This window comes from Danio aesculapii, chromosome 13 (assembly GCF_903798145.1).
Source record: "Danio aesculapii chromosome 13, fDanAes4.1, whole genome shotgun sequence".
NCBI lineage: Eukaryota > Metazoa > Chordata > Actinopteri > Cypriniformes > Danionidae > Danio > Danio aesculapii.
Genome location: NC_079447.1, coordinates 42,488,979 through 42,515,781, shown reverse-complemented (window position 1 = coordinate 42,515,781; position 26,803 = coordinate 42,488,979). Strand labels below are relative to the sequence as shown.

The 26,803-nt window shown below is 39.8% G+C and overlaps 1 protein-coding gene across 1 annotated transcript in view; it reads left to right on the top strand.

Annotated features, from left to right (window-relative positions):
• The window catches only part of epas1b (endothelial PAS domain protein 1b), an 82,414-nt gene that overhangs the window by 29,412 nt on the left and 26,199 nt on the right, over positions 1 to 26,803 (top strand). Inside the window, exons 3-6 of the mRNA XM_056471013.1 lie at positions 3,648 to 3,799; positions 6,003 to 6,087; positions 8,267 to 8,379; positions 8,462 to 8,664. Coding sequence (XP_056326988.1) covers positions 3,648 to 3,799; positions 6,003 to 6,087; positions 8,267 to 8,379; positions 8,462 to 8,664 — 553 coding nt within the window. The remainder of the gene's footprint in view (positions 1 to 3,647; positions 3,800 to 6,002; positions 6,088 to 8,266; positions 8,380 to 8,461; positions 8,665 to 26,803) is intronic.

Below are 26,803 nucleotides of genomic sequence, written 5' to 3'. Positions count from 1 at the left end.
GAACAACATCAGGGAGAGCTTTAAGAGCCAAAGGACTGCTCTGCTGATGGTCTATTTTTTTTTTTTGACCAAAGCAGGTATGGCAAGAGGATGTGAGCATGTTCGTATTGTTTGTGTCTTGATTATAAAATTAGAATCTCCGGAAGCTGGACAAAGGAGCCCCTGCATTCGACATTCCTTTCTCTGTGTTTGCACAGACACTAAAGAGGACAAGGAACTCAATTACTACGCAGTTAGAATGCAAGATTGACTCAATTCCCTTGAACTGAAAGACTTTGCACTTTTCGACTCAAAGTAACTTGACAGTCAAATATTCAGGTTCATGCTACATGCAGAAATGGAAAGAAACCGAGAGGGAGGGAGTGGAAAGAGACTTTGAAAAGCAGTCCTGTCAGTACGAGATGGGACATCAGATAGTGTTATCAGCAGATCTGCGAGCTCTGTGCTGGAAGCATGATTGGTGCTTTCTTTAAGGCTGGCGCTCTCCGTCTAAGACCAGCCAAAACACAGGCCAAGCCTGGCGCCACTCATCTATCCATCCCCCCTTCCTCCTCTCACAATCACTCTACCCATGCTGTGGGTGCATGGGTAACACCTTTCACATTAGATCTCCAGGCCCTGTTCACTGATGCTTACAACTGATTCAGGCATTGCTCATTTGGCCTAGAGGCAGCTCAAAAAACATGTTTGAAATAATTGCTGATGAGATGCTATCTGGTTTAAATCAGTGACTGTTTGATATCATTTTGCACTGTGTGTCATTTTGGGCTTAGTGGCTGGCGTATTTATCATTAAACAATTTTAAGATGCCATTTTATCCAGGTCAGTCTATTGAATCTAATGAGATCTAATCATTTTGTTGTTTGGTGGTTTTCTTTTGGTTTAGTATTGTTTTGATCTTTACTTGGCTTTTATTAATAACAATCATTAGCTTACCTTTATATTATAGTATGTAAACATTAATTATTTTTTTATTATTAAATGTTAACAAAACATACAGGCTGAAAAAACTATATAATGAAAAATAGCAATTCAAATACCCCCACCTCCTCCCCTGTGGTCTCTTGAAACTGGGGTATGCAATGAATAGAAGTTAACAGAAAAACAAAAACATAATACAGTATCAAGTATTAATTATACAAAGTAAGGCAATCATTCTGGAACCTGATCATTGCTTTATGCAATAAACATGGAGATTTTGTCCGCAGCTGAAGTCCAGATCATTAAAGTACTCATTTGTACCAAGTTCACTCGAGCTGTGGATAATTCCAACATTATAATGTCCTGAAGTTGTACCAACCACTTGTACGTGTCCAAATTATGTGGAGGCAGCCAATGTTGGGCTAGTAGTTTTTTTGCAGAAGTTAAGCCAGCCAGCCAAACAGCTTTTTTTTAGCTTGGGGAGGTTCAACGTAGAATCATCGCTCAGTAATAGAATGGAAGGATTTACTGGTACAGGGTGTTCAAAAATTCCAAAACTTTTGTATTTTTCCACATTCCCACATCATATGGAACAATAATCTAAGTTCCTGGTCAGGACATTTATCACTGAAAGGACTAAAGGAGGCATTGATACGATGTCTTTTGAGTGGGGTCCAGTAGGTTCTATGACAAAAGTTATAGTGAATGAGTTGGTGATTGGAATTTTTAGATGAAGTAAAAATGGTCTGCCATACTCTTTCCCAGTCTGTGACACCCTCTTCTAGTTGACAGTCAGTTTCCGTAAAAAGCTAAATGCTTTGCTATAATGGTAAAATGATTAGTAGAGGACAGATCAAACCAAGCAATGATTGGATGAGTAGGAAGATTGTGCCCCCAGGGAATCCCATAGGCTTTCATCGCAGATATAAAAAGACAGAAGAAGGTTCTGTTTCATACCGCTCACAAAGTTCTTGAAAACTTATTATTCCATTAGAACCAGAAATATCTTTTAGTGTATAAATGCCTTTCTGCATCAATTTTCTTGGATGAAATGGTGCACCACCAGATTGAAGATAATTATTTTTCCAAATAGGTGTATGGATGTGCCATTTATGTGAATGATGAATGTATTTTTCCATTAATCTAAAATTTACCATCGAATTGCCAATAATTGGACCAAAAGCTTGAATACACTGTTTGTTATTTAGCCCAGAGAACAGAATATCTTGTCATCTATATTTATCAGCTAATTTCATTTCAATTTGTCTCCAAGGAACTCTAGAGTGTGGGTTAAGCCAAACATGAATAATTATTATTTTTTTTAAAGCCCTATGGTATAATTCAAAATTTGGAAGAGCTAGTAATGTCCTGTAATCTTGATGGGCAAAAAGCATTGCCAGATGTTCTTGAGATCAATAATTTTACAGCACATGTCATCCTTCTTATCATGATACATATTTACCCACGATGGGATTTTCAATTTGGTCAGGTTTTTTTTTTCTAGGTGATCAATTTCTGAAAACCTACATCTGCTTTTGTTTTATCCCATAATGAAAGCCGCAGGGTAAGAACCCCTTCAAAGATGTTACTCTAATTCTCCTGGGGCCACGGTCTCCAGGCTCGGCCCAAATCCAGCTCTGGGCTCTCAATGGGCCTTGAGAAAGTTTCTTATCTGAAGGAAGCACACTGGAGCAATCACAGGCTTCCGACCCCCCAGTGTGGAGCCGCTCTGTTCTCCATGTCCTTGTCCACACCACCTCCCTGTTGAAGCTCTGCCAGATCTACTACAGCACTCAAGCAAATGTCTGGCGCCCTTGCATATTTCAGTCGTGGTATTACTAGTCATGATTTTTTATTGTTTATTTAAATTGACTGTTAAATAATAGAAATATCGGTCACACTTTATTTTGATGGTCCCTGTTACATTGCATCTACATGCCAACTAAATCTCATTAGATTTTAAGTAGACTGTTGGGTTGGGGTTAGGGTTAAGGTTAGTGTAAGTTGACATGTACTTGCAAAGTTTCTTATAGTCAGTTAAATGTCTGTTGAAGGAGTGGTATCAACAGATATTAAGCAGACAGTCTACTAATACTCAAAATAACCATCAAAATAAAGTGTTACCAAAATGTTGAATGTATTATTTGTAGTTTTGTATAAGCAGGTAATCACACAAACATTTGAGTATCTAATCATTATGTAGTTTCTGCATGAATTCCTAAAAGTGCACCTCTCTCAAATATTTTGCTCAGTTGCTGCCAACAGAATGTGTATGAAGGCACTAATATTTGTCTACAAAACAACTGCACCCCTTTAACTAAACTCACTTGCATTCTGGAACTGTAAGCTACAAAAAGAGGCAAAAATTACTTTCACAGACTGTGGTTTATCTAGTTTTGAGTTTTTGCCCATTTTCAGCCATTTTCGCTAGCACTGTGTAGGTTTCATATTTCTTTTACAATAAAATACAATTTAAAAACTCTGCTTTGTACTGTGGATACTTTAAATTAAAGGTAGTGTCTGTGTTTCAGTATTTGTGGCCTATATTAATATGTGTATGGAGCTGAGGGCAGTGACAGAACAGAGGTCACTGTTGTTGGGAGGGTTCAGAGTAGCAAGATGAAGTTGCTGTTGTTTATTTTGGATATCAGCCAAGGGCTTGAGAGCCAGAACAAGACTAGCTAGTGTGCACACACACTAACTCTTGTGTTTGTGCTGTATTGCAGGCTACGCTACTGCCACAGAAATGACAGATGCAGACAGACTGATGGACAGTTGGTATCTGAAGTCACTCGGTGGCTTTATTACAGTGGTAACATCAGATGGAGACATGATTTTCTTATCAGAGAACATCAACAAATTCATGGGTCTCACTCAAGTGAGTATTAACACACACTGTATCAGAGGTCTATCAACGTATAACATGAATCGAATCGCAGTCTAGACAGATACTCACATTTAGTCCTGTTATAATTAACTGTTTGTCTGCTAAGCATTCATTTCCTTTGGGTTCACTTAATCATAGGCAGACAAGATGCCATTATTAACCACAGCACAAGCCCGTTTCCTTTAAGTACTGTATGGGAGGAAGGATGTGTCACTTTTTCGTACCCTTGTCGAAGCTTTTGGACTTAGCTCCTGCCTGGGAATTGCTTCCTTACACATGGCTGCTGTTTTGTATGACTATTCCCAGTTATCCATTTGCTATCAGATAAAAAAAAATATATTAGGAGTGTGAATCTCACAATATGCATCAAGAACCTATCATAATGCCTAGAATAACACAAAACCAATGTTTTAACTGTAGAATTAAGAAATTTATATTTGACATATTGGGAATGACTAAAATATTGATTGTAATGAAAATGAACAATTGCTAATTTAAGCAACTGTATTAAGTGTGTGTGCGTGTGTGCGTGCGTGTGTGTGAGCGCGATCATGTGGGTTTTGGTGATATATGAGCACAGATTAGTATAATGACTTTGGCATAAACTTCTGTACAGTACAAGTTTTAATCCTGATTTATACTTTCGCCTGGCGCCACGTCGCGGACGTCCACTGACTGCACGCGCACCTCTAAAAAGGGATGAGGCTTTTATACTTGATGTATTCGCCCTAATTATATTCTTTAAAACGACAGGGGGCGGTCAAAAGAAACTGAACGTAAAATCAGTCGGATAAACAGATGAGTAGAAAGTTTCCGAACTACGTCATGTCATATTAATGTTATTAAAGATTTTTAAACTAACTTTTCAAATTATTTTTTTAAATTGCTTTAATGATTATAAGGATTTTTATAACCATTTAAGATTTTTTAAATCAAACTTTGATGCATCACTTGCTTTTGTTCATATCTCGGACAGTTTTACCTATTAAAGTTTATTAAAATATTAATGACAAAAGAACGTGGGTTGCTCTACAAATTCATTCAATCATTTTTTTTTCGGCTTAGTCCCTTTATTAATCTGGCGTTGTCACATCGGAATGAACCGCCAACTTATCCAGCATATGTTTTATGCAGCGGATGCCCTACCACCCGCAACCCATCACTGGGAAACATCCATACACTCTCATTCCCACACACTCATACACACTATGGTCAATTTTAGCATATTCACCTGTACCACATGTCTTTGGACTGTGGGGGAAACTGGAGCATGCGGAGGAAACCCACGCGAACATAGGGAGGACATGTAAACTTCACACAGAAATACCAACTGACCCAGCTGAGGCTAGAACCAGTGACCTTCATGCTGTAAGGCGAACGTGCTACCCACTGCGCCACAAAGATTGACAAAAACGTTCTTCTTTTTCCACGGCTGTCGCAATCTCTAGTTTGGTCATCTGGTTAGTCTTATGGTCACACATGGACGGATCATAAAGATGTCTATACAGTCGTACCAGTTTTTGACAAAATTTCTTCAAAGTGTTTTAAATTCAACACAAATCAAATGCGGCGCCACGCAAACTGTTCTGCAAGTCTCAAAAAATTTTGTTTGCTCTGCCAGCCAAAATCATGTCATGCGCACTCAAAGCAAACTTCCGTAAACACATCAATAATGTCACATTCGCCATGCGTACTCAAGCGAACTAGCGAACACGTTGAGTATAAACCAGGCTTTAGATTGTTGAAGGGGTTTATGAGGACATGCCCTGTGTCCTCGTAAATCAAAACTGATAGATACCATATTTAACTTTGGTTTAGAGAGAGGGTTGATATAATAAGTGCTTTTAAGAGAATAAAATACATTATGCGAATAAAGATGGTCCTCATAAACCACCAAAACAAGTATGTGTGTGTATAATATTTGCAGATAAAAATACTGATAGAAGAAAGCTCAGAAATAACAATAACACATTTGGTTTTTAGGTTTCTGTTTTAGAGAAAGTTCAGAAAAAAAGCTTTTATTTCAAATAAAACTAATGAACAGTTCTTTACTGAAACATTTGTAATGATTTAAATTGTCATTTCTGAATAAAATGTTCAGTTCTTAAAAATGTATGTAATTTTTGACCCTGGGCTGAAAATAGATTGCCTTATGTTTAATGAAATCACAGCACCTCCATGTTTTTCTTTGTAGGTGGAGCTAACAGGACACAGCATCTTTGATTTCACTCATCCCTGTGACCATGAAGAAATCCGCGAGAACCTCAGCCTCAAAGCCAGTATGTCTCTTTCCATTTTTTCAGCCTCACTAGTTGCCAATCCTGCTATAAAAATAGACAAAGCTTATGTGAGAATGACAGAGAGCAGCTAATCGTACAGAAGTAGACAAATGAAGTGCTACGGAGAGGTCAGCCTACTGTACATACAGACTGTGACAGATTTTTCTAATGAGATCATGGGAGATTTTACATGAGAGCTAAAACATGACTAGTTTAGCCGATGAGAATTTTTAAAACTATTATTTGGTTAATTTTAAATTCAGTTTGAAATCAATAACCGGTCTCTTGAGTTATTTTACATTTTTTTGGAAGCCCAGATAAGTCTATTACTGACTTTATTTATTAATAAGCTTGGGGGCAGTTCACTGGTGATCATAAGGGTTTGGAAAACTCAATTATTACCTAAATTACCTACCAGGAGTTGTGATTGTGAAAGCGTGTAACATTTTAGAACCCAGTCCAACATTGCCTCGAGTGTGCAGTTTAATTCAGATGCTTTCTTATGGACTCCTCTAAGATGAATTGGTGCTTTTGACCATAAAAGAAGAGGAGCTGGAACTTGTTTATCACATCTGCCTCTTAAGAAACGTCCCAATCACTTCCCCAAACATACTTTCAGAAATAGCCAAACACATATGTAAAGGCCTAATGGAAATGAAACGCATAGAAGATTTGATATGTGACAAAAACAAATAAGTCTTTAAAAACAATGGTCTACAATACTCTCTCCTTTTATTGAATGTCTCATTTATTTGACCTTTAGACTTTCCTATTGCTCTTTGCATGCGTCTTTAAAGATCCCGTGAAGTGCTTTGAAATGTGCATTTTTATTCAATGTTTGACGTAATCTCAACCGAAACATGAAGAGAGGGTGGGCATAGTGTAGCCCCTCCCCTTTTAAAAAAACAGCTAATAGCTTGATAAAAACCGGTAATCCATTTAGGCGAAAGTGTCAAACTACTAAGCTTTACATGTTGATATCAGTTTTATATATTCTAAACATGATTTTGTCACTGCTTTGGAGCACACTAGCATATAGATATCTTAAAAACAATCATTACTAATACTAACATCTAAAAAACTTTATTTTAATTTCATAGGATAGGACTTTTAAACTTCTTACCACAGTTGTGTTAGTTTCGGTTGTAATATTTCAGGTGTAGGACTGGTCAGTAGTGAAACTCAGAAATCATTATGAAATCATTGTTATCATTGTTCTTCTAATTTGAACTCATGGGGTTCGGTTTATACATGTTGAGATTAGGGGATGGTTCAACCAAAAAATAAAACAAGTCATCATTTACATCAGGATCAAACCCATAAGACTTTGGTTAAGTTTATGTTCACATACTAATGGCCCAGGTAGCCAAAATGTGGAGAAAAGACCAATTGCTCTGATATGTCAGTGTGATGCAGTGATGACATCAATACCAGGAAGACTACTTTTACATTCTACTTTTCACATTCTCAAATGTTATTGTGATAGACCACATATACAAAAAGCTTTAAATAATAGAATGGGGTTCATAATAAGGCACTTGTTCCTTTAAGATTTTCCTGTGGGATTTTAAGATGGGGTCTACTTTACGTAACTGCCTGCTCTACCAACTGTTTTTGACTGTTTTATCATATCTTATTTTATCTTATCAGAATACTCAGTTCTTGTGAAGTGTGGAATGAACTTTTAGTTACTTAAACTTTCAATGGATGGATGTAAATCTCACAGATTTTGTTCAAAAATATTAAAAACAAGTAATGTTGGGAAGATTAACCAAAGTCGTATGTGTCTGGAATGCAGTGACAGTAAGTAAACCATAACAGAGTTTTCTGATTTTGTAGGAACATAAACTTTTTAAGCACTTTTCACTTTGATGCAAAAAGCCAAATTCTTCACTAAGAGTAAGACATGTATTAACTGTTCAAACTCTAATTTAGCTTCAGTGTGTAAATATGTTTGGTTTTAGCTAATACATTTATTTTTATAAATGTGATAATATCAAAAGCTGAGTGCTGTAAGTGCTGTTTTGGAATTTGATAACCCAAGAAAAAACATTTTAGTTGAGTTTAAGCTTCCGTATGCACAGAGGAAGAATGTCAGGAATGTTTTCCTGGGATTTTTGACCATTTCTAACCTAAGACTCTGTGTTTGTGTGTGTGTGTGTGTGGGTTTAATCTGCAGGCATGGGAAAGAAAGGCAAGGAGTTGAGCACAGAGAGGGATTTCTTCATGAGAATGAAATGCACAGTCACGAATCGTGGGCGCACCGTCAACCTCAAGTCAGCCAGCTGGAAGGTCAATAACTTCACCTTTACAATACATGCTATCCTGAAGTCAGATCTGGTGTAACTCATAAACATAATGGTTGTTCTGTCAGGTTCTACACTGCACGGGTCATCTAAAGGTGTGTAATGGCTGCCCAGCACGAGTTCTGTGTGGTTATAAGGAGCCGCCGCTCACCTGTGTGGTCATGATGTGCGAACCTATTGTCCATCCATCAAACATCGACACACCCCTAGACAGCAAGACATTTCTGAGTCGCCACAGCATGGACATGAAGTATACTTACTGTGATGAAAGGTACTCTCTTTACTAAACACTAAACTCTTTATCAGTTGACACTGGAATAATTTATGAATATTAATCGTGAACAACACATATCCTGTTAGCCCTTTCCCTGCCATTGTTTCTGTGTTCTAGATGTAATATGGTAAAGGAAGCCTAATAACTTTTCAGAATGAGTTACGAGACTTGTGGGTCTCCTGTATATCTGTATATGAATCTTAAAGACTACCAGAGAAAGTGTAGATTAGATCACATGTAAAAATGAAAAGGTATACAACTCAACAGGCAGGTGTTTTTGGACTTGGACTCTGATCACTCATGTTTTGACCATTTTGAATCTCATCGGGATGAAGAAGTCAATGAGAGTGATGCAGCACGGAATGGATTAAACTTATAAAATGAAATGAATTTTGCTCAAAAATCAGAGGGTCACATGCCCAAAAAATTTTATTGGAACCGTATGGTATGGAGTCAATCTAGGGCCTTATATACTTGCAAAATAAAAGAAAGTTTTGCCAGCAAAAAATAAAGTATTGAGCAAAAAATTAATAAATAAATGCAAATCTCCAAAATTCGCAAAGCGGAAATGAAGTTTTGAGAAATAAAAATGAAATTTGCGAACAAAAAAAGAACTGCAAATAAAAAAAATCAAGCAGTGCAAAAAGATTAAAATTAGAAGATTAGAACTAAATTAAGATTAGAACTAATTAAGATTAGAACTAAAATTATTGCAAATTTTTTTTTTTATAAAATTAAAATAAAATTAAAATATATAATATAATATAATATATATATATATATATATATATATATATATATATATATATATATATATATATATATATATATATATATATATATATATATATATATATATATATATATATATATATACAGGGCAGTGGGTGGCACAATCGCCTCACAGAAAAAAGTTCGCAGGTTCGAGCCTCGGCTGGGTCAGTTGGCATTTCTGTGTGGAGTTTGCATGTTCTCCCCGTGTTTGTGTGTGTTTCCTCCGGGTGCTGCGGTTTCCCCCACAGTCCAAAGATATGTGCTATTGGTGAATTGGGTAAGTCAAATTGGCCGTAATGTATGTGTGTGATTGAGTGTGTATGGGTGTTTCCCAGTGATGGTTTGCAGCTGGAAGAGCATCCACTGCGTAAAACATGCTGGCTAAGTTGGCGGTTCATTCCACGGTAGCGACCCCAGATTAATAAAGGGACTAAGCCGAAAAAAAAAAAAAAAAAATGTATATATATATATATATAGACTCTGTCCCCTTGTCAAATCAAGGCCACACATTGAAACGTGAAGTGCAAAGTGAAAACCGCATCGCGAACTCACGGTTGACTAAAAAGCAAATCAAAATGAGCATTGCAATCAACTGCAAATATTTTAGTTTTTTGCACTGCTTAATTTTTATTTGCAGTTCTTATTTTGTTTGCAAATTTCATTTTTATTTCTTAAAACTAAACTTTCCCTTTGCAGTTCTTTATTTTATTTTTTTAGCAAAATTCATTTTTATTTCTTAAAAATAAAGTTTTGCTTTGCCATTTTTGGAGATTTGCATTTATTTAAAAAATTTTTTTGCTCAATACTTTATTATTTTTTTGCCAAACCTTTTTTTTTTATTTTGCAAGCAAATATTGCTAGATTGACTCCATAGTATGGGGAAATTTTAAAAAATCAATTTTACGTTTCGTTTACAATATTGTGTGTTTGTAAGTAATACAGGTAGATCATGCCAAGTTGTGTTACATAAATAGCTTTTTCGATGGTATATCACAACGATATGCCAATTCAGTAATGCAAATCATGTTTTTTATCATCCCTATTATTAGCATACGTTACAAAACATAAAAACATTCTACATGACGTGGAAATAACCAACTAAACACATAATACCACTTGTAACATCCATGGCTGTTAAAAACATATAACAGAACTTTAAAACAATGCAATAAAATTAAAAACATTACTTACCAAGAAATTAGTAGGTTAACACATTCCTCTGATTCACTTTACCGCATCCACAGTCTGATTGATTGAAAATTAAAATATAAAATTTGCGCCTTAATTTGACCAGCATTTGACCCCAATTGAGGCACGTCGCAACAGTTTGAGCTTGGTTAGAGGGAATTTGGGTTGAGTTTGTGCAAATTGCTTCTGCCAACAAGGCGGGCTATTTACAAGTGCAAATAGCCACTCCGATATTTTTATCCATTTCTCAGTGAATATAGGCAATTTATTTTGGTGCATTTTAAACAAAACAGATTTATTAAACAGATATATTTATTCAAATAATATTTTATTCACCAAACATATTTAAAAATTGAAAGATAATACAATTAAATTCAAGCAAAATATTGCAAAATAAAATTATAACCTCCAAAATTTCAACAAAATTTTTCACTTTTTTATGCTTCTCTTGATTTTTCCTCTTTTAAATTTGTATTTAATATATTTCTAGAACATATAAATTTGGGTGTACTAGTTATTGGACCGTCATCGTTAGTTATTTTGTTAGATAAGCTCCAGATTTGGCTTCAGTACTGACTAATCTAATGTATATGCACAAATATAATATTGTATAGCTTCCTATTAAAAATATGAGTTTAAAAGATAGATTTGTGAAGGGTGTACTTATATACTGTATGCTGAGGACTGTACCTATGCATTATCTATAACCTGCATAAAGAAATGCAAAGAATAGATAAAGAAACATTAAATTAAAGACCAGATGAGACATGTTTAATGGAAGTAATGATTGCTTAAATGTTGAAATGTTTTATAGTAGCTTTTGAAACATGCCCTACTTTCTAAAAAAGCTCTGACTTATGACACCTGGAAAGTAAGAGGAAAGTAGAGTCATTTAACTTACTTAAACAGCCATCCAGTCGTAATTATGGTCATTATTGTGATGTCAGTGCACACACATTTAGAAAAGGGTAGTTTAAAACATGGTTATTGCATTTTTAGAGTTAAGTATTTGTGAAAAGATCTGGAATGCAGCCCTAGGCCTTGTTAAACAACCGATTAGTTGTATTACACAATTGCATTTGATTACTAGCCCTACAAAACATCTTGTATAAGTACTGACTTTTCTCAGTGATTGGCTCAGGTTCACTCCAGCCCCTGTTCTGTTCAGTGGCTGGAGAATAAAAGGCCCTTTAATGCACAGAGACCTGCAGACAGACACACGCACGCACGCACGCACGCACACACGCACGCACACAGAGAGAGAGAGAGAGAGAGAGAGAGAGAGAGAGAGAGAGAGAGAGAGAGAGAGAGAGAGAGAGTCAGTGACCTGCAGCTGTCTGGCATTATGTAACTTCAGTGCAAGGATCAGCTAAATACATTAATCACACATTTCCATAACATTCATTTAACATTCATTTCATGCAAACACAGATTATTGCTCTGTGCTCTTAATTAAAGGGTAAAATTATTGAGATTATTGAGTTGAAGAAGACTTAAATCATGATATCTGGTAATGTAATATTAACATTGAAAACTAAATGAACTGTTGTGTTTATATTTCATGTCATACCTGAAGTCTGTAATTGAATTTAATTATAATTTAGTGCTTTAAAAATAAAATCTGTAGTTTAAAAGTTTTTGAAAGTCATCCAAAGTGATGTGGTTTATCTTATAATTTTCCATCAGGTATAACAGTATACAGTGCATCCGGAAAGTATTTATAGTGCTTCACCTTTTCCACATTTCTTTATGTTGTAGCATTATTTTTTAAGTGGATTAAATTAGTTTAATTTCACAAAATTCTACACACAATACCCCATAATGGCAAGGTGAAAAAAGATTTTTGGAAATTGTTGCAAATTTATTAAAAATAAACAACTTGAAAAATCACATGTACATAAGTATTCACAGCCTTTCCTCAATACTTTGTTGATGCGCCTTTGGCAGCATTTACAGCCTCAAGTCTTTTTGAATATCATGCCACAAGCTTGGCACACCTGTCTTTGTGAATTTTTGCCCATTCCTCTTTGCAGTACCTCTCAAGCTCTATCAGGTTGGATGGGAAGTGACGATGTACAGCCATTTTCAGATCTCTCCTAAGATGTTCTATAGGATTTAGGTCTGGGCTCTGGCTGGGCCACTTAAGGACGTTCACAGAGTTGCTGTAAAGCCCCTCTATTGATATTTTGGCAGTGTGCTTTGGGTCATTGTCCTGCTGGAAGATGAACCGTTGCCCCAGTCTGAGGTCAAGAGCACTCTGAAGCAGATTTTCATTCAGGATGTCTCTGTACATTGCTGCATTCATCTTTCCCTCTATCATGACTAGCCTTCCAGTTACTGCTGCTGAAAAACATTCCCACAGCATGACACTGCCACCACCATGCTTCACTGTAGGAATGGTGTTAGCCTTGTGATGAGTGGTGCCGGGTTTTCTCCAAACATAACGCCTGGTATTCACTCCAAAGAGTTCAATTTTAGTCTCATCAGACCAGAGAATTTGGTTTCTTAGGGTCTGAGAGTCCTTCAAATGCATTTTGGCAAATTCCAGGCAGGTAGTGGCTTCCGTCTGGCCACTCTACCATATAGGCCTGATTGGTGGATTGCTGCTCAGATGGTTGTCCTTCTGTAAGGTTCTCCTCTCTCCACAGAAGAACGCAGAAGCTCAGACAGAGTGACCATCAGGTTATTGATCACCCGCGTTATTGATGGAGGCCACTGTCCTCATTGGAACTTTCAGAGCAGCAGAAATTTTTGTGTAACCTTCCCCAGCCTTGTGCCTCGAGACAATCCTATCTTGGACATTTACAGACAATTCCTTTGTCTTCATGCTTGGTTTGTGCTTTGACATGCACCGTCAACCCTGGGACCTCATATAGACAGGTGTATGCCTTTTCAAATCATTCACCAACTGAATTTACCACAGGTGAACTCCAACTAAGCTGCTAAAACATTTCAAGAATGATCAGTGGAAACAGAATGTACCTGAGCTCAGTCTAGAGTTTCACAGCAAAGCCTGTGAATACTTATGTACATGTGATTTTTCAGGTTTTTTATTTTTAATAAATTTGCAACAATAAAAAAAAAATTCACATTGTCATTATGGGGTATTGTGTGTAGCAATTTTAGGAAATAAATGAATTTAATTTATTTTGGAATAAGGCTGTAACATAAAAAACTTGGAAAAAGTGAAGCACTATGAATACTTTCCAGATGCACTGTAATTAATAAGAACAATGTGTAAAACAGTAAAACTTTAATTTATGATTGTCCAATTATGTAAAGATTTATTAAATGTTACCTTATAGTTTATAATATAACCCTAACTAGAAAAGTAAAGTACGTTTCTATGGAGTTCTAAGTGGTTGCTAAGGTGTTGCTAACATAAATTAGCATGGTTCTAGTATAAATTAGCATTATGCTAGCATGTTTCTAGCATAAATTAACATGTTGTTAGCATGGTTCTAACATGAATTTGCATGTTGCTAGCATGTTTCTAGTAAAAAACTAGCATGTTGCTAGTATATCGTATTAGTATGTTCGTTAGCATGTTTCTAGTATGATTAGTATGTTGGTATGTTTGTTAGCATGTTTCTAGTATGATTAGTATGTCGTTATTATGCTTCTAGTATGGATTATGTTTCTAGTATGGACTGCTATGTTGATATTATGTTTCTATTATAATTAATATGTTGGTTTGTTAGCATGTTTCTAGTATGATTAGTATGTTGCTTTGTTAGCATGTTTCTAGTATGATTAGTATGACGTTAGTATGTTTCTAATATGGATTAATATATTGCTAATATGAATTTGTATATTTCAAATATTTGTATTGGTATGTTTCTAGTATGGATTAGTATGTTTCTAGTATGGATTAGTGTATTGCTAGTATGAATTAGTATATTGTTAGTTCAATTCAATTCAATTCACCTTTATTTGTATAGCGCTTATACAATGTAAATTGTGTCAAAGCAGCTTCACATAAAAGGTCATAGTAAATTGGAACAGTGTAGTTCAGTTTGTAGTGTTTAAGTTCATTTCAGTTTAGCTCAGTTCAGTGTGGTTTAATAATCACTACTGAGAGTCCAAATATTGAAGAGCAAATCCAACGATGCGCAGCTCTATAGATCCCGAACCATGCAAGCTAGTGGCGACAGCGGAGAGGAAAAAAAAACTTCACCAATTTGGTCGAAAGTGAAGAAAAAAAACCTTGAGAGAAACCAGGCTCAGTTGGGCATGATCATTTTAATTTCTCCGCTGGCCAAACTCCGCTGGCTTTTGCAGAGCTGCAGTCTCAGTGGCGGAGGCTGGAAGCTGGCCTCAGCGAAGACTCGTCTGTCTCTGGAGCATCACAGGAATCAGTCTCATGTTCTCCACTCTTCCATGACCACCACAGTAGCTGCTCAGGATACGGCCTGGTCCAGGATATGGAAACCTTGGGATCATCTCGTCGTTGGTCTTGGATCGAATCAGTGACTCTGCATAGTCTAAGAGCCTCGGGAAAAGTATCCCCAGGTGGAAATGGAGGATAAAGAGAATAATTAGCGTAGCTGCTGTTCATAGTGTATATAAACAAGATGCAGAACTTGTTTGTTTGGGAGAAAATTGGGAGAGTGTGTCTGAGCCTCGGACGTTATCAGGAAGGCTATTCCAGAGTTTAGGAGCTATAAATGAGAAGGCTCGACCTCCTTTACTTGACTTTGCTATTCTAGGTACTACCAGAAGCCCTGAGTTTTGAGATCTTAAAGAGTGAGTTGGATTGTAGCGAGACAGAAGATTGGTTAGATAAACAGGAGCTAGATTATTTAAAGCTTTATATGTAAGAAGCAATATTTTAAATTCAATACGAAACTTAACAGGCAGCCAGTGTAAGGAAGATAAAATTGGGGTGATGTGATCAAATTTTCTAGACCTGGTAAGAACTCTGGCAGCTGCATTTTGTATTAATTGAAGTTTGTTAATAGAGGATGCTGGGCAGCTGACAAACAGTGCATTACAGTAGTCCAGCCTAGAAGTCATAAAAGCATGGACTAGCTTTTCTGCATCTGAGATGGATAGCATACTTCGTAACTTAGCGATATTTCTCAGATGAAAGAAAGCAGTTTTTGTGATTTTTAAAAGTTAAATTGCTGTCTAATATGACACCCAGATCTTTTATAGTAGAGCTAACGCTAACTTTGTATCCCTCTAATTGTAGGTCGAGTTGTGAGATCTGCTGTGTACAGGATTTAGGCCCAATAAGTAATAATTCTGTTTTGTCTGAGTTTAAGAGAAGATAATTGTTGGTCATCCAGTCTTTAACATCTTTAATACACTCTGTTAGCTTGGACAGTTTAGACGTCTCGTCAGGTGGAGTTGAAATATATAATTGAGTATCATCTGCATAGCAGTGAAAGCTGATCCCATGTCTTCTAATAATGTCTCCCAGGGGTAGCATGTATGTTGTAAACAGCAAAGGGCCTAAAACTGATCCTTGAGGCACCCCGTATTTTACTGGGCTGATTTGTGAAGGCTGTCCAATAATCACAAACTGGTAACGGTCAGCTAAGTATGACTTAAACCATTGTAGGGCCTGTCCCTGGACACCTGTAGACTTTAAGCGATTAATGAGGATACCATGGTCAATGGTGTCAAATGCCGCACTAAGATTGAGTAGAACTAATAGCGAGATGCACCCTTGGTCAGCAGCTAAGAGTAAATCGTTGGTTATTTTCACTAATGCAGTTTCTGTACTGTGATGAGCTCTGAAACCTGACTGAAACACTTCAAAAACATTGTTCGTCTGCAGAAAGGAGCATAATTGAGCAGAAACAACTTTTTCTAGTATTTTAGATATAAATGGAAGATTTGAAATAGGCCTATAGTTAGCTAAGTTGCTGGGGTCCAGTTGTGGTTTCTTAATAATAGGTTTAATAACAGCTAACTTGTAAGGATTTGGAACATGGCCGAAAGATAAAGAAGAGTTGATAACGTTAAGAAGAGGTTCTCCTATAACAGGTAGCAATTCTTTCAGTAACTTTGTTGGAATTGGGTCCAATATACACGTAGCTGGTTTAGAGCTATTTATAATTTTGTCTAGCTCTTCCTGTTCTAGGATTTTAAAGCACTGTAGGTTATTTAGATTCAGTGGCGTGTTTACTGTTTCTGAAGTATAAGGCGGTGCAGAAAGTTTAATATCTCCTATTTTCTGTCTAAAGCCTTCTATTTTATCACTGAAAAAATTCATGAAGTCATCACTACTAGTTTGCGGTAGAACATTTTGTTCCAAAGATGACCGATTATTTGTTCATTTAGCGATTGTCACGGTTCGTGGGGGGGAAAAAGGGGCGAGGACCCAAATGCAGAGTAAAATAAGATTTATTTAATAAAATAAAACAAAAGAACAACAAAAACCACCCCGAGGGGGAAAACACTGAATAATAAAGCAAAAACAAACTAGACTGGGTTGGTTGGACAAGGTAGGGCTGGAAATACACAACAGGACAAGGAAAAATCGACGACGAACTGGCACAGGACAGCAGACATCAGGAGAATATAAGCAGGAGAAATTAATACACAAACAGATGAACATAATTAACTAATAATGGGTTAACAAGGAGGGTGGGCCTAGACAATAGACGGAGAGCACCTGACACAAAGAGACAACACAAGCCAGGTGCTCACATTAAACAAGACTAGAACACGCAGCCAATGAGAGAACTCATTAACCGCGTGTTCGTATGACGAGACACTGAAGCACACAACAAAAGCACGCGACCCATGTAAACACAGAGCCACGTGCTTTGACAACAGACGCAAGACACGAGCACACGATAAGTGAACACCTTACCGTGCGCTCACATAAATGCAACGCGCATGTTTCATCTCAGCGCCAACCAAAACCGAAACCAACAAGACAGAGACGCTGAGAATGAAACAGCGCGATGCTGACGAAACAACACAAACACGAGTACAAGAGCGCGCGTTTACAAGTGCAAATAGCCACTCCGATATTTTTATCCATTTCTCAGTGAATATAGGCAATTTATTTTGGTGCATTTTAAACAAAACAGATTTATTAAACAGATATATTTATTCAAATAATATTTTATTCACCAAACATATTTAAAAATTGAAAGATAATACAATTAAATTCAAGCAAAATATTGCAAAATAAAATTATAACCTCCAAAATTTCAACAAAATTTTTCACTTTTTTATGCTTCTCTTGATTTTTCCTCTTTTAAATTTGTATTTAATATATTTCTAGAACATATAAATTTGGGTGTACTAGTTATTGGACCGTCATCGTTAGTTATTTTGTTAGATAAGCTCCAGATTTGGCTTCAGTACTGACTAATCTAATGTATATGCACAAATATAATATTGTATAGCTTCCTATTAAAAATATGAGTTTAAAAGATAGATTTGTGAAGGGTGTACTTATATACTGTATGCTGAGGACTGTACCTATGCATTATCTATAACCTGCATAAAGAAATGCAAAGAATAGATAAAGAAACATTAAATTAAAGACCAGATGAGACATGTTTAATGGAAGTAATGATTGCTTAAATGTTGAAATGTTTTATAGTAGCTTTTGAAACATGCCCTACTTTCTAAAAAAGCTCTGACTTATGACACCTGGAAAGTAAGAGGAAAGTAGAGTCATTTAACTTACTTAAACAGCCATCCAGTCGTAATTATGGTCATTATTGTGATGTCAGTGCACACACATTTAGAAAAGGGTAGTTTAAAACATGGTTATTGCATTTTTAGAGTTAAGTATTTGTGAAAAGATCTGGAATGCAGCCCTAGGCCTTGTTAAACAACCGATTAGTTGTATTACACAATTGCATTTGATTACTAGCCCTACAAAACATCTTGTATAAGTACTGACTTTTCTCAGTGATTGGCTCAGGTTCACTCCAGCCCCTGTTCTGTTCAGTGGCTGGAGAATAAAAGGCCCTTTAATGCACAGAGACCTGCAGACAGACACACGCACGCACGCACGCACGCACACACGCACGCACACAGAGAGAGAGAGAGAGAGAGAGAGAGAGAGAGAGAGAGAGAGAGAGAGAGAGAGAGAGAGTCAGTGACCTGCAGCTGTCTGGCATTATGTAACTTCAGTGCAAGGATCAGCTAAATACATTAATCACACATTTCCATAACATTCATTTAACATTCATTTCATGCAAACACAGATTATTGCTCTGTCCTCATTGGAACTTTCAGAGCAGCAGAAATTTTTGTGTAACCTTCCCCAGCCTTGTGCCTCGAGACAATCCTATCTTGGACATTTACAGACAATTCCTTTGTCTTCATGCTTGGTTTGTGCTTTGACATGCACCGTCAACCCTGGGACCTCATATAGACAGGTGTATGCCTTTTCAAATCATTCACCAACTGAATTTACCACAGGTGAACTCCAACTAAGCTGCTAAAACATTTCAAGAATGATCAGTGGAAACAGAATGTACCTGAGCTCAGTCTAGAGTTTCACAGCAAAGCCTGTGAATACTTATGTACATGTGATTTTTCAGGTTTTTTATTTTTAATAAATTTGCAACAATAAAAAAAAAATTCACATTGTCATTATGGGGTATTGTGTGTAGCAATTTTAGGAAATAAATGAATTTAATTTATTTTGGAATAAGGCTGTAACATAAAAAACTTGGAAAAAGTGAAGCACTATGAATACTTTCCAGATGCACTGTAATTAATAAGAACAATGTGTAAAACAGTAAAACTTTAATTTATGATTGTCCAATTATGTAAAGATTTATTAAATGTTACCTTATAGTTTATAATATAACCCTAACTAGAAAAGTAAAGTACGTTTCTATGGAGTTCTAAGTGGTTGCTAAGGTGTTGCTAACATAAATTAGCATGGTTCTAGTATAAATTAGCATTATGCTAGCATGTTTCTAGCATAAATTAACATGTTGTTAGCATGGTTCTAACATGAATTTGCATGTTGCTAGCATGTTTCTAGTAAAAAACTAGCATGTTGCTAGTATATCGTATTAGTATGTTCGTTAGCATGTTTCTAGTATGATTAGTATGTTGGTATGTTTGTTAGCATGTTTCTAGTATGATTAGTATGTCGTTATTATGCTTCTAGTATGGATTATGTTTCTAGTATGGACTGCTATGTTGATATTATGTTTCTATTATAATTAATATGTTGGTTTGTTAGCATGTTTCTAGTATGATTAGTATGTTGCTTTGTTAGCATGTTTCTAGTATGATTAGTATGACGTTAGTATGTTTCTAATATGGATTAATATATTGCTAATATGAATTTGTATATTTCAAATATTTGTATTGGTATGTTTCTAGTATGGATTAGTATGTTTCTAGTATGGATTAGTGTATTGCTAGTATGAATTAGTATATTGTTAGTTCAATTCAATTCAATTCACCTTTATTTGTATAGCGCTTATACAATGTAAATTGTGTCAAAGCAGCTTCACATAAAAGGTCATAGTAAATTGGAACAGTGTAGTTCAGTTTGTAGTGTTTAAGTTCATTTCAGTTTAGCTCAGTTCAGTGTGGTTTAATAATCACTACTGAGAGTCCAAATATTGAAGAGCAAATCCAACGATGCGCAGCTCTATAGATCCCGAACCATGCAAGCTAGTGGCGACAGCGGAGAGGAAAAAAAAACTTCACCAATTTGGTCGAAAGTGAAGAAAAAAAACCTTGAGAGAAACCAGGCTCAGTTGGGCATGATCATTTTAATTTCTCCGCTGGCCAAACTCCGCTGGCTTTTGCAGAGCTGCAGTCTCAGTGGCGGAGGCTGGAAGCTGGCCTCAGCGAAGACTCGTCTGTCTCTGGAGCATCACAGGAATCAGTCTCATGTTCTCCACTCTTCCATGACCACCACAGTAGCTGCTCAGGATACGGCCTGGTCCAGGATATGGAAACCTTGGGATCATCTCGTCGTTGGTCTTGGATCGAATCAGTGACTCTGCATAGTCTAAGAGCCTCGGGAAAAGTATCCCCAGGTGGAAATGGAGGATAAAGAGAATAATTAGCGTAGCTGCTGTTCATAGTGTATATAAACAAGATGCAGAACTTGTTTGTTTGGGAGAAAATTGGGAGAGTGTGTCTGAGCCTCGGACGTTATCAGGAAGGCTATTCCAGAGTTTAGGAGCTATAAATGAGAAGGCTCGACCTCCTTTACTTGACTTTGCTATTCTAGGTACTACCAGAAGCCCTGAGTTTTGAGATCTTAAAGAGTGAGTTGGATTGTAGCGAGACAGAAGATTGGTTAGATAAACAGGAGCTAGATTATTTAAAGCTTTATATGTAAGAAGCAATATTTTAAATTCAATACGAAACTTAACAGGCAGCCAGTGTAAGGAAGATAAAATTGGGGTGATGTGATCATTTTCTAGACCTGGTAAGAACTCTGGCAGCTGCATTTTGTATTAATTGAAGTTTGTTAATAGAGGATGCTGGGCAGCTGACAAACAGTGCATTACAGTAGTCCAGCCTAGAAGTCATAAAAGCATGGACTAGCTTTTCTGCATCTGAGATGGATAGCATACTTCGTAACTTAGCGATATTTCTCAGATGAAAGAAAGCAGTTTTTGTGATTTTTAAAAGTTAAATTGCTGTCTAATATGACACCCAGATCTTTTATAGTAGAGCTAACGCTAACTTTGTATCCCTCTAATTGTAGGTCGAGTTGTGAGATCTGCTGTGTACAGGATTTAGGCCCAATAAGTAATAATTCTGTTTTGTCTGAGTTTAAGAGAAGATAATTGTTGGTCATCCAGTCTTTAACATCTTTAATACACTCTGTTAGCTTGGACAGTTTAGACGTCTCGTCAGGTGGAGTTGAAATATATAATTGAGTATCATCTGCATAGCAGTGAAAGCTGATCCCATGTCTTCTAATAATGTCTCCCAGGGGTAGCATGTATGTTGTAAACAGCAAAGGGCCTAAAACTGATCCTTGAGGCACCCCGTATTTTACTGGGCTGATTTGTGAAGGCTGTCCAATAATCACAAACTGGTAACGGTCAGCTAAGTATGACTTAAACCATTGTAGGGCCTGTCCCTGGACACCTGTAGACTTTAAGCGATTAATGAGGATACCATGGTCAATGGTGTCAAATGCCGCACTAAGATTGAGTAGAACTAATAGCGAGATGCACCCTTGGTCAGCAGCTAAGAGTAAATCGTTGGTTATTTTCACTAATGCAGTTTCTGTACTGTGATGAGCTCTGAAACCTGACTGAAACACTTCAAAAACATTGTTCGTCTGCAGAAAGGAGCATAATTGAGCAGAAACAACTTTTTCTAGTATTTTAGATATAAATGGAAGATTTGAAATAGGCCTATAGTTAGCTAAGTTGCTGGGGTCCAGTTGTGGTTTCTTAATAATAGGTTTAATAACAGCTAACTTGTAAGGATTTGGAACATGGCCGAAAGATAAAGAAGAGTTGATAACGTTAAGAAGAGGTTCTCCTATAACAGGTAGCAATTCTTTCAGTAACTTTGTTGGAATTGGGTCCAATATACACGTAGCTGGTTTAGAGCTATTTATAATTTTGTCTAGCTCTTCCTGTTCTAGGATTTTAAAGCACTGTAGGTTATTTAGATTCAGTGGCGTGTTTACTGTTTCTGAAGTATAAGGCGGTGCAGAAAGTTTAATATCTCCTATTTTCTGTCTAAAGCCTTCTATTTTATCACTGAAAAAATTCATGAAGTCATCACTACTAGTTTGCGGTAGAACATTTTGTTCCAAAGATGACCGATTATTTGTTCATTTAGCGATTGTCACGGTTCGTGGGGGGGAAAAAGGGGCGAGGACCCAAATGCAGAGTAAAATAAGATTTATTTAATAAAATAAAACAAAAGAACAACAAAAACCACCCCGAGGGGGAAAACACTGAATAATAAAGCAAAAACAAACTAGACTGGGTTGGTTGGACAAGGTAGGGCTGGAAATACACAACAGGACAAGGAAAAATCGACGACGAACTGGCACAGGACAGCAGACATCAGGAGAATATAAGCAGGAGAAATTAATACACAAACAGATGAACATAATTAACTAATAATGGGTTAACAAGGAGGGTGGGCCTAGACAATAGACGGAGAGCACCTGACACAAAGAGACAACACAAGCCAGGTGCTCACATTAAACAAGACTAGAACACGCAGCCAATGAGAGAACTCATTAACCGCGTGTTCGTATGACGAGACACTGAAGCACACAACAAAAGCACGCGACCCATGTAAACACAGAGCCACGTGCTTTGACAACAGACGCAAGACACGAGCACACGATAAGTGAACACCTTACCGTGCGCTCACATAAATGCAACGCGCATGTTTCATCTCAGCGCCAACCAAAACCGAAACCAACAAGACAGAGACGCTGAGAATGAAACAGCGCGATGCTGACGAAACAACACAAACACGAGTACAAGAGCGCGCGTCCCAAGGACGCGCAGACCCCGCGCGCCCGCGTCAAGCGGGAGCGCGCACGGTCCACGCGCACCTTTGATGACGCGCACCCAGACAATGACAAAACAAGTGCTCGACCCAAGAAAACTCGAGCCGAGCACTACAGGACAAGACAAAACAGAGCTAGTGTCCGGACTCTGCCACCAAAACAAGAATTTACAAGACCAGAGTGGCAGAACCCTGACACTAGCCCCCCCCAAAAGGGACGCCACCTGGCGTCCCTAAAGGGAACATCCAACAAGGTACAAGACAAACAACAAACACCACAAGACAACAAAACAGGCAACATCAACAAACACAAGACAGGGAAGTGAACAGGCAAGATAACATGAAGGGGGGGAGGGAGGGGAGCCAAGCCAGACCCAACAAAACAAACAAGGGAGGGATGGGAGGGCAAGACCAGGGAGGGACAGGAGGTACAGTCCAGGGCGGGACCAGAGGGACAGTCCAGGGCGGGTTCAATGGGTCGGAATCCCCGGTAGGAAACCAGGGTGGGGCCGGAGGGTCCGTCCAGGGTGGTAGAGGGGCACACCAGGGAGGAGCAGGAGGGACGACCCAGGGACAGTCTGTCAGGGAAGACAAGGCAGGCTGCCTGATGAGAGCCAGCAGGGCTGGAGGCCTGTGGGGAGCCGGCAGGGCTGGAGGCGGCTTGACTAAAGGCCTGAGGGGAGCCGGCTGGACAGGAGGCCTGTGGGGAGCCACCAAAGCTGGAGGCGGCTTGACTGAAGGCCTGAAGGGCGCCGGCTGGACAGGAGGCCTGAGGGGAGCCACCAAAGCTGAGGGCGGCTTGACTGAAGGCCTGAGGGGAGCCGGCTGGACAGGAGACCTGAGGGGAGCCACCAAAGCTGGAGGCGGCTTGACTGAAGGCCTGAGGGGAGCTGGCTGGACAGGAGGCTTGTGGGGAGCCGGCAGGACTGGAGTCGGCTTGACTGAAGGCCTGCAGGGCGCCGGCTGCACAGGAGGCCTGAGGGAAGCCACCAAAGCTGGAGGCGGCTTGACTGAAGGCCTGAGGGGAGCCGGCTGGACAGGAGGCCTATGGGGAGCCGGCAGGGCTGGAGCCCTATGGGGAGCCGGCAGGGCTGGAGCTGGCTGGACAGGAGGCCTGTGGGGAGCCGGCAGGGCTGGAGCCGGCTGGACAGGAGGCCTGTGGGGAGCCGGCTGGGATGAAGGCCTGCGGGGAGCCGGCAGGGCTGGAGCCGGCTGGACAGGAGGCCTGTGGGGAGCCGGCTGGGGTGAAGGCCCGTGGGGAGCCGGCTGGGTTGGAGGCCCGTGGGGAGCCGGCAGGGCAAGACGTCTGGATGGTGCCGGCAAGGCAAGGAGCCGGGCTGGGACCGGCAGGGCAAGACGTCTGGATGGTGCCGGCAGGGCTAGACGTCTGGGTGGTGCCGGCAGGGCAATGAGCCACGCTGGGGCAAGACATCTGGGTGGTGCCGGCAAGGCAATGACCGGGGCTGGGTCCGGCAGGGCAAGACGTCTGGGTGGTGCCGGCAAGGCAATGACCGGGGCTGGAGCCGGCACGGAGCGGCGCTCTGGGGCTGGAGCCGACACTGGCGGGCGCTCTGGGGCTGGAGCCGACACTGGCGGGCGCTCTGGGGCTGGAGCCGACACTGGCGGGCGCTCTGGGGCTGGAGCCGACACTGGCGGGCGCTCTGGGGCTGGAGCCGACACTGGCGGGCGCTCTGGGGCTGGAGCCGACACTGGCGGGCGCTCTGGGGCTGGAGCCGACACTGGCGGGCGCTCTGGGGCTGGAGCCGACACTGGCGGGCGCTCTGGGGCTGGAGCCGACACTGGCGGGCGCTCTGGGGCTGGAGCCGACACTGGCGGGCGCTCTGGGGCTGGAGCCGACACTGGCGGGCGCTCTGGGGCTGGAGCCGACACTGGCGGGCGCTCTGGGGCTGGAGCCGACACTGGCGGGCGCTCTGGGGCTGGAGCCGACACTGCAGCAGAGGCCTTCCTCTTTAACCTCCGCTTCTGAGTGCGGGTCAGTCCTTGAGGGCTGGACATGGGCTGGGAGGTGGTGCTGGTGGTGGTGCAAGGGATCCTCTCCTCTTGAAGGATCACTCTCTCCTTCTGCTGAACCATGTAAGCAATAAATTGCTGGTATGACCAGCCCACCATTCTCTGGATCTGCAGAGGAAGAAGGGGCTTGTCCAGAGCAAAATTTAGGTGGGTCATCAGCAACCAGTCATTTAAATGTAGCCCCTCAGCTACCCTACGGAATTTATCCGCAAACTCCTCAAGATCCGAGCCGCGTTGCTGCAGTGATTGCAGATGCAGGAACTGGGAAATGCGGCTGGAGAGGGAGCCATCTTTACTCCGCTGGGTCCTCATGTGGCCAGTTCGTACTGTCACGGTTCGTGGGGGGGAAAAAGGGGCGAGGACCCAAATGCAGAGTAAAATAAGATTTATTTAATAAAATAAAACAAAAGAACAACAAAAACCACCCCGAGGGGGAAAACACTGAATAATAAAGCAAAAACAAACTAGACTGGGTTGGCTGGACAAGGTAGGGCTGGAAATACACAACAGGACAAGGAAAAATCGACGACGAACTGGCACAGGACAGCAGACATCAGGAGAATATAAGCAGGAGAAATTAATACACAAACAGATGAACATAATTAACTAATAATGGGTTAACAAGGAGGGTGGGCCTAGACAATAGACGGAGAGCACCTGACACAAAGAGACAACACAAGCCAGGTGCTCACATTAAACAAGACTAGAACACGCAGCCAATGAGAGAACTCATTAACCGCGTGTTCGTATGACGAGACACTGAAGCACACAACAAAAGCACGCGACCCATGTAAACACAGAGCCACGTGCTTTGACAACAGACGCAAGACACGAGCACACGATAAGTGAACACCTTACCGTGCGCTCACATAAATGCAACGCGCATGTTTCATCTCAGCGCCAACCAAAACCGAAACCAACAAGACAGAGACGCTGAGAATGAAACAGCGCGATGCTGACGAAACAACACAAACACGAGTACAAGAGCGCGCGTCCCAAGGACGCGCAGACCCCGCACGCCCGCGTCAAGCGGGAGCGCGCACGGTCCACGCGCACCTTTGATGACGCGCACTTAGACAATGACAAAACAAGTGCTCGACCCAAGAAAACTCGAGCCGAGCACTACAGGACAAGACAAAACAGAGCTAGTGTCCGGACTCTGCCACCAAAACAAGAATTTACAAGACCAGAGTGGCAGAACCCTGACAGCGATGGTGTTAAATTAATAATCTAGGATTGTTATGATTATTTTCTATCAGTTTGCGGAGGTGCTCAGCCCTGGCAGATTTTAAAGCCCTCCTATAGCTGGACATACTGTCTTTGTACGCAATTCTAAAGACTTCTAAATTAGTTTTTTTCCATTTACGTTCCAGGGCATGGGTTGCTGTTTTGAGAGCGCGGGTATGACTATTACACCACGGTGTAGTTTTATTCTCTCTAGCCTTTTTTAGTTTGATGGGTGCCACAGTATTTAGAGTGCTAGTAAAGATGGCATCCATACTGCTGGTTACTACATCAAGGTCATTTGCGTTTGCGGGTGCATTTCGAAGTAGAGAAAGATCAGGTAAGTTATTTATAAATTCATCTTTGGTGGATGGAACAATAGTTCTACTAGGGCGATATATCGGAGCGGATCTGCTAATTTCAGGTAAACACAACTTATATAGTAGGAGGTAGTGGTCTGTAATAT